Genomic DNA, 8,065 nt, shown 5'->3' on the forward strand with positions numbered 1-8,065 from the left:
TGTGCGCAACATTGCGATATTTATATATATATTTTGTTAAGTATATCATTATAATAAATGAAAATGAATGCAAATATATATTGGCACGTTTAATGTAAATAGCGAGAATTTAGCTTTGCGTCAACTTTGAGTTTGAAATAAATAATTGTTAATAAAAATCGGAGAGAGTTCAAATTCAAAGAGATTTATCTTCACAATTCATGTTGATACAATTTAAACGTGTTTGATTGCAGCTCTTTAAATGATATTTATGAATTAATAATTTTTCAATCTCGATGAGGGAAAGAGAGATATAACATAAATTAATCATATGCTGCAGACCTGAATAGATAATCGATTCGTTGATTTATAACGAGAGTTAACGCAGTAAATAGCTGTATGATAAATATTTCGATTTCAACCAGCCATAAGACTCATGATAACTTAATTAATCGCGATAAATAATGCAATACACGCTGTGTTACGATAAATCAGACACGCCCCCGTTTGGCTTTGATTATCCGACATAGTTCAGTCGTCAAAGTTTCCAAGCTGCGCTCAGTTTCTCTCGCATTATTTTCGGAATTTAAAGAATTATCGCGATTGATAAAATATGCGTATAAAATCTCTTTAACTTTCCACATATTTCTGCGCGAATAACTGAGAATTAATCGGGGTGTAAATATATCCGTTGCACGTATTGACGTATTGACTATTCAATCAAGTTGGAAGTTATTACAAAATCGTAATAATATGTTTAATTTTTTCGTGCCATATCGTAAAATTATGCTGTGCATTATTCTATTATCGAAATATTCCGCTGCTTTTGAAAAGCACTGGCTTCCGGATTTGGAATGGCAAACCGCAAACAACTGGGTGGATGGTCGCATTCCAGAAATTGACCATCGAGTAATTTTCCCTCAACAGACCCGACATGCTGTGGGTGTCGCCGCAACTGACAATTTAAGGCTATCCGGAATCGATTTGCCTAGACAAGGATTATTGGTCCTGTCTAGAAACGGTAAACTGCAGGTGAGGATAATTTATATAAATTTACTGAAAAGAGAGAAGATAGACGAATGATTATATCAGAATTAAAAAAAAATTGAATAAAAATAATAAAAAAAGTGAAGAACGAGATGATGCGTCCGATCGCCCTTTTTCCCTATTTAATACATTTGTAGATGGAAGGTTTCATTTACGGAATATCGTAATAGCCGCTTTCCGCTGACACGATAATTGCGATATTAATGTTTCAACGTCGGCGCATCATTTGCTCGCTGGTTAATTGGAAAATCATTTATTAGAATATTTATCGTACGAAATGAAGATCGAAGTAAAATATAAAGTATTAAAATATAATGATAAAGTATTAAAATTTGCGCGATTCTCATGCAATTATAAATCCTATTTAATATTTATAATATTACAATGTATTCTTTATATTTATATAAAATAATACGCATTCCTGGGTATATTGCACAAGCTGAGCGATTCGAGGACGGACGCAAAGGTCAGTAAATGGTTGAAGGAGGGTAATTTCTTCTGGGCAGATCCCGCAAATTGGAACGGTAGTTCGATAGCGGTGCCGCATCTCGAGCGCGTTCCCTGTCGCCAGGACAATGTCGTCCTGCCGAGCGTGAATCGTACTCTAAGTGTCCTTTTACCTGTGAGAGAAGTACAAGTGAAATCGATTCGGCTATCAAACGAGAGGCAGCCCTTTCTCGAGGAGGAATGGATAGATTTCCAAGATCGTAGAGAATTCTCTAGAGGTAGATTTACCGTCAAGTGAGTCTCGTTGCTTTTCTTAATTTCTGCTCACTCAAGTGACAAGTGTATTTCACGCAATGTTATATTTTTCCAGATATGCCGAGCTGTATCTGGCTATGCACGACTGCTCGAAATGTTTCTGCCAGGGAAACTATATGAGCGACTATCTCGAAGAGATCTGCGCCATCCAGAGACCAAGATGCGGATTCACGGACTGCGAATATCCTCTTACAGTCAGAGATACTTTTAATTAGAATAAAGATGCGGAAATTGATTAATTTTATCATACATTTTCTAAAGCACTGATGTTTCAGGTGGAAGGTCACTGTTGTCCTTATTGCGGCGGACGCGTTTCCACGTCGGAGCAAATTTCTTTAGTGACGGTACAAACCGCGGCGGACGAAGCTTTAGAAGGATATACGGACAAGATTGCTTGGCATACCAGACGCAGTTGGAATGGAGGCGTTGAGGTCCTTGTAAAGGAGAAAGGAGATTATTCCGGGATCACGATACAGGAAGCAGTGGATAATCTGAGGGTGATGTTGCAAAGTTAGTATGCTCTCCCGTGATTTAATTTATTAGATAAGTTTTTAGCAAAGCTCGAGACGCGACTAATTTGCTTATATTTCAAATGAGAATAACGATTAAAGCGTTTGTTATTCGATAATTTAGAAATTTTTGTTGCGGAGGTATATGTAACATGTTTCAATTTAACCGCGTACGAAACAAAAATATATATATATATATATGTATAGAACTGTGAATAATAAATTTCTATTCTCATTGTTTTAATACCGTTATTGAAGTTGCTATTGAATGACACCTACGGCGGCGACGATTTTTAATTTAATTTCATAATTGGAGCACGTAAACAATCGCGAACAATATCCTGCTTTTTTATTCATATTAATTAAAATGTAATTTATTTTTGGTAAAAACTCAATTATATTTCTCTTGTTGTATGCAATTTCAATAAACCAAAATATTTATTTTAATTCAATTTCAAGAGCAGTTAAAAAAACATTTTGAAAATCATTGTAAATAAATGTTTCACTTCTCAATTTTTTATTTATAACGTTATTTAATTGTTATATTAGATTTTATTAAAACTGCTCTGGCTCTTAACGATAAAGAAAGTGCGATACAATTATCGAAAAGATAATTATGTATATTTTAATGAAACAATAAGGATACAATAAGGAAACAATAAATAGTAATGAACAATAAGTAATGAACAATAAGGAAACAATAAATAGTAATAATTCTTTTAATTCTTTTAATAAATGATTCTTTTTTCCAGAATCATTTAATTTTTCTTATACATTTTTTTTTTTATTAGAGACGGGAATCGATGTGATGAACGCGGAGACAGCCGGAGCAGCTATGAAAGATTCTAGATTGGCTGTTATACTCGGACCCCTTCTCGGGACGCCTCTCGTCGCTATCGCCCTTTTTCTACTGCTCTTTCTGTATTTTGGTTATTCCCTGGAACAGTAAGTGTGTAATCTTCGTGTAATCTTTACTTTCGCTTTACTTGCCTTCGTCTGTACAGACGTCATCGCGGACGTATTCAATAGAATTAAAAAGCTGTCGGTCTCGCTTTATAAATTCAATATGTTTCACGCGTTATGAATGCCACCTGCCGCAACACGCCTGGCCTCGAGCGCTCGAGAAATCGTGTCAGCATTTGGCGTTTCGCATTGTATCCGAGATTTGCATACTCGGTCGAATGAAACGCTACACGACCGAGCTCAGCATTCAATCTGTTCAATACGCGAGCAAAGCACGTCAACCGCAAACTTTGGCGAAATTAAAGCTTCGCGAGAAGTGGAACCTTCTCTTATTTTTTTTGTCGAGTAAAGTATTTTCGCGTGATAAGAAAGGAGGGTCGAGGGACGTGCCGAGGTCTACCTCATTTATATACCGGTTACGTCAATATTGTCATTAAAATCAGCAGAATTGAAAAAGAAAACTTTTTCCAGACTCCTTTCGCAATCACCTGCTGCGTTCGCGTGCGTAGCCTACTTTCATGCAAATACTACTCATCATCACTCGGGAGTAATAATAATCGCACCGAGGGAAACGTGACGTGAAGATGAAGAGGGAAAATAAAGTTTCGCGAATATAGAGTATCCGGGCACGCAGCTGTGGAAAACTCCGGATGAGTTTCGATTCTCAATCGGCTCTCTCTCTTTCTCGGATCATCTATTGACGATTTTGCATGTCCGTAAAGAGAGTGGAAAAAGCAATTACGTGGATTACCAGTTTGACACATGTGTTTGTGTCCTCGCTCTATACCTGCTCTCATTTCCGGTTATAACGAAGCGTTTAAAGAGCACGATATTGGCTTCCTTCGAGGATACTCGAGAGTTGAACGCTCTCAAAAAAAGGGAAAGAAGCTTTCTCTCGCGATATATCGTGTGACCTTTTATGTAGCTTAAACGAACGTAAATCTTAAAGGATGCGAAGGTAACTATTTAGATTAATGGCTTTCCAATTGGGCGAGAATAAAACGTTCGCTCGCGATGAAGATAACAGGAGCGGTAAGAGCGCGTCGCAGGAATGCAAGAGGCAAAATAAGGGGTAAAACGAGAAGACGACAGCCAAGACAACGAGATTGCCTGCGAAACTCCATCAAAGTCGCAAATTCGCAGCTGACAAAATTCCGCCCCCGAGAGTCACGGCTATTAAATTCGCGGGGAAATGGAAAATGTCGAACTCTCCGGGAGTCTCATTTCCCAGACATTCATCCGATACGACGAGAGTGAGAATAAAATAGAGAGAAAGAACGAGAAAGATGCAGCGATGAGAGAGAAAAGAGGGAGGAGGAAAAAGAGAGAGAGAGAGAGAGAGAGGAACGGCTGCAAAACGTACGGCGTAAGAGCATTTTAATTCGTGAAGTAGCGATATAGGAGTAACGACAGGATTTAGCAATCGGAGAACTCATTCCCGTGTTCGTCTATTTACGGGTTTAATGTATTCCGACGCTAATTCCTTCACCCGCGTGTTCCTACAACTCGCCTCGAATCACAAAAAGCCGTTTTCTCTCGCTCGTCTAGCATTTAATTAGTTCAACTCCCACGGGCCGACCGGTCGGTTTATTATCGCTCTTAGGTAGACTCGAATTGAATTGAATTGGCCGCCGTATAATTTTCTCTTTGGCTCGCCAAACAACCCGTTGCCGAAGTCTTTGGGATATTAAGCTGTTACATATTATATATTTCTTACATCTGCGTAAGACGTTTGTATCTTTGACATAAAATGAAATACTGAAGACGTGATATAAATCAAGATATCATCAATCATTCTAATAAATTTCAAGTAATACAAGCTTTTTTATTATCTAGATTTCTGTATCTATTTTATCTATTTTTTATCTATTTTTTATCTATTTTTTATCTATTTTTTTATCCTCCTTAAGACTTACTAGACTAGTTTTATGTTATTTATCTCGGATGAGACAAGGATTCGTGCGGCGCATTCCGTATCTATTGATCCCCCTGACGAAATGTAATTTTTGCAGCGTCCTCTCGGGATGTATGGAAGCCGTCTCATCCGTTCGTGATGGAATTCGGGCGGACAAGCAGAAGCACGGATTCGCCCGCTTCGAAAACGTTCCCGAAGGCAACGTTCGGATAGCCAACGTTCCTGGAACGAGCGGACGAGAGGCTGACGACGTTGTCAAGGGGATAACGCAAATCGCGGGTGGCAGATTCGAAAATCCCCTGTACAGATCTAACAAGAGGGATAAGACGGAAACACGCAAGATTCTTGATGCGCCTCTCAGCCTCGCCACCCTTAAAAGTCAAGTAGACGATCAGCTGGAAACTAAGGAGATGGATACCGAGGAATAAGAATGTCATTTTTATTCAATTACGTTATGTTACGCTAATTAAGTTTTACGACCCTAATTGTTGGAAATAGGTGAAATTATTGAATGATAATATACAGGGTGGACCATTTTAACCTTTAATGAAGAATAACTCGAAAACCAAGCCCGGGAGAGAAAAATGTTTCAGACAAAAGTTGTTTGGTTTCGAGGGGGCCATAAGATGGTATTATTGGTTTGACCTTGAAGAGTTATTTGAAGGTCACATGAAGGTCACCTTCAATTTCTTAAATGGAACCTACTATTTATCATTGCATATTCTTGTAGCTTATCTCGAGAGCTTTCCAAAACACTATAATTAAGTACCTTTTCGTTAAGTACTTTTTGAGTTATGAGGCTTGAAATAATTTCTTAATTTTACATAAACCGTAAAATATCTTGTAAAATATTCATTTTTCGATTATCTTACCTTAATACTTTTACGTACAAAATAATGAGAGGAATCAACTGGTTTAAAGAAAACACATAGTTGTTTTGAAGAAAAAATATGTAATTTGCAATTAACAATTCCATATTATTTCTTAAAAACAACTATGTGTTTTCTTTACACCAATTGATTCCTCTCATTATTTTGTACATAAAAGTATTAAGGTAAGATAATCGAAAAATGAATATTTTACAAGATATTTTACGGTTTATGTAAAATTAAGAAATTATTTCAAGCCTCATAACTCAAAAAGTTAATTATAGTGTTTTGGAAAGCTCTCGAGATAAGCTACAAGAATATGTAATGACAAATAGTAGGTTCCATTTAAGAAATTGAAGGTGACCTTCATGTGACCTTCAAATAATTCTTCAAGGTCAAACCAATAATACCATCTTATGGCCCCCTCGAAACCAAACAACTTTTGTCTGAAACATTTTTCTCTCCCGGGCTTGGTTTTCGAGTTATTCTCCATTAAAGGTTAAAATGGTCCACCCTGTATATTACTTTGGGCACTTTAGATTGGCTTAAGAAAGATGTATCACACGCGTTCTTTTATCTTCTTTTTAAATCAAGATAAATCTTGAGCATTTATGAAGCAAAGGCTTTTGAAAAACTTTTCCAGATCGAGAATGAATAATACGTTGAAATCAATACTGTGTGTATGCATGTTTGTCTCGAATCTAGAAAATTTCGTTAAATGACAGATCTCTTACATCTAATAAGATATTAAATAGAAAGAAGGAAACGAGAACTTTTTTTTTCAAGAGAGAAAAGACAAAGCGGACAGAAGGTGTTGGCTCACAAGTATTTATTTCTTATTGTCAGACGACATCCATTCGAAATTGCAGCATCGCGTGTTACATCATTCACGTAGCTACCGCGCTTTGTCGCGTAGACAAATTATACGCACACATAAATTCGACGATGATCGAATAAAATATATATATATATATATATATATATATATATATATATTTTCGTTAATATATATAGGGATTCTCTGGATAAATATTGACGCCTAGTTACACGATATATAGACGCATGACATTTGTATCGCGTATAAGAAATAAATGATAAATTGTGATAACGATAAATGTATCGTAACAACAGGCAACGGTGCGATTTCCTTCATCATTTCGAACGTTTCTATGTAATTCATCATAAAATATATCATCTATATATATATACAATGTATATAATATGTATATGTATATAATTATCTATATAAAGTTCCACTCGTAGAATATATTAACTCTCTGTTTTTTCGATAAAAATTGTTATTCTGCTGCTTTGTACAGATATATGATCTCTTCTTTATCGTAGATGCGTGTGTGTCGAATTAAAACCGAATATATATATATGTACGCAGACAAAAAAATAGAAGTCTCTGATCCCTCATCGGTGTTTATAAAGTTAGCAAGATATATCAAAAGTGCCTTTCCAAGTGACATGTTATGTTAACGTCTAATAGATTACTATCACTTGTTACGTTTATTGACTTTTTCATTGACTTTCTTTCGGCAAGTATATATCTTTAGCAGATCTCTACGCATTTTTCTAAAATACCCGGCATCGATTTGAAATTATATTTAATTTCTTTGCAAAAATTATGACGTATCTTATATGGATGTGCGTGTACAGTATGGTTTACAAAAGACAAGAATTAAGATACAAGAATAAAGATGCAGAATTTTGATTTAAGGATTTTGATGAATTTTGATTAATTTTATTTTCCTGAAGATGTTCAACTGGATAAGATAGACTTTTAATTATTCAAAGTAACATATATAAATCTAAAGAATGTAAATAGGTGATTTTGTATGGTCATCCTGTATACGTACGCATTCCACATTGAATTATTATATAGAAGAATCATGATCGAAACATTAAGTAATATAATATTAATATAACGATAATCGCTATTTATTCTGTAGACATTCATGCGAGGTATGTATGATCCTTTAATACAAATAACCATCTCTTAGTCACGCAATACGACA

General features: G+C 35.8%; 1 protein-coding gene across 1 annotated transcript; it reads left to right on the forward strand.

Moving 5' to 3' along the window:
* The first annotated feature begins 526 nt into the window (after nucleotides 1–526).
* LOC145967900 (uncharacterized) lies at nucleotides 527–5,784 on the forward strand. Its single transcript, XM_083092984.1, has 6 exons — nucleotides 527–1,011; nucleotides 1,466–1,767; nucleotides 1,844–1,982; nucleotides 2,064–2,298; nucleotides 3,089–3,242; nucleotides 5,273–5,784. Exons 1-6 carry the CDS (start codon nucleotides 733–735, stop codon nucleotides 5,601–5,603), a joined length of 1,440 nt encoding a protein of 479 aa, XP_082949110.1. The 5' UTR covers nucleotides 527–732; the 3' UTR covers nucleotides 5,604–5,784.
* Nucleotides 5,785–8,065: the final 2,281 nt, after the last annotated feature.

Source organism: Camponotus vicinus, unplaced genomic scaffold, assembly GCF_025532165.1.
Source record: "Camponotus vicinus isolate PSW18456_S1 unplaced genomic scaffold, iyCamVici1.0 SCAF_1, whole genome shotgun sequence".
Classification (NCBI taxonomy): domain Eukaryota; kingdom Metazoa; phylum Arthropoda; class Insecta; order Hymenoptera; family Formicidae; genus Camponotus; species Camponotus vicinus.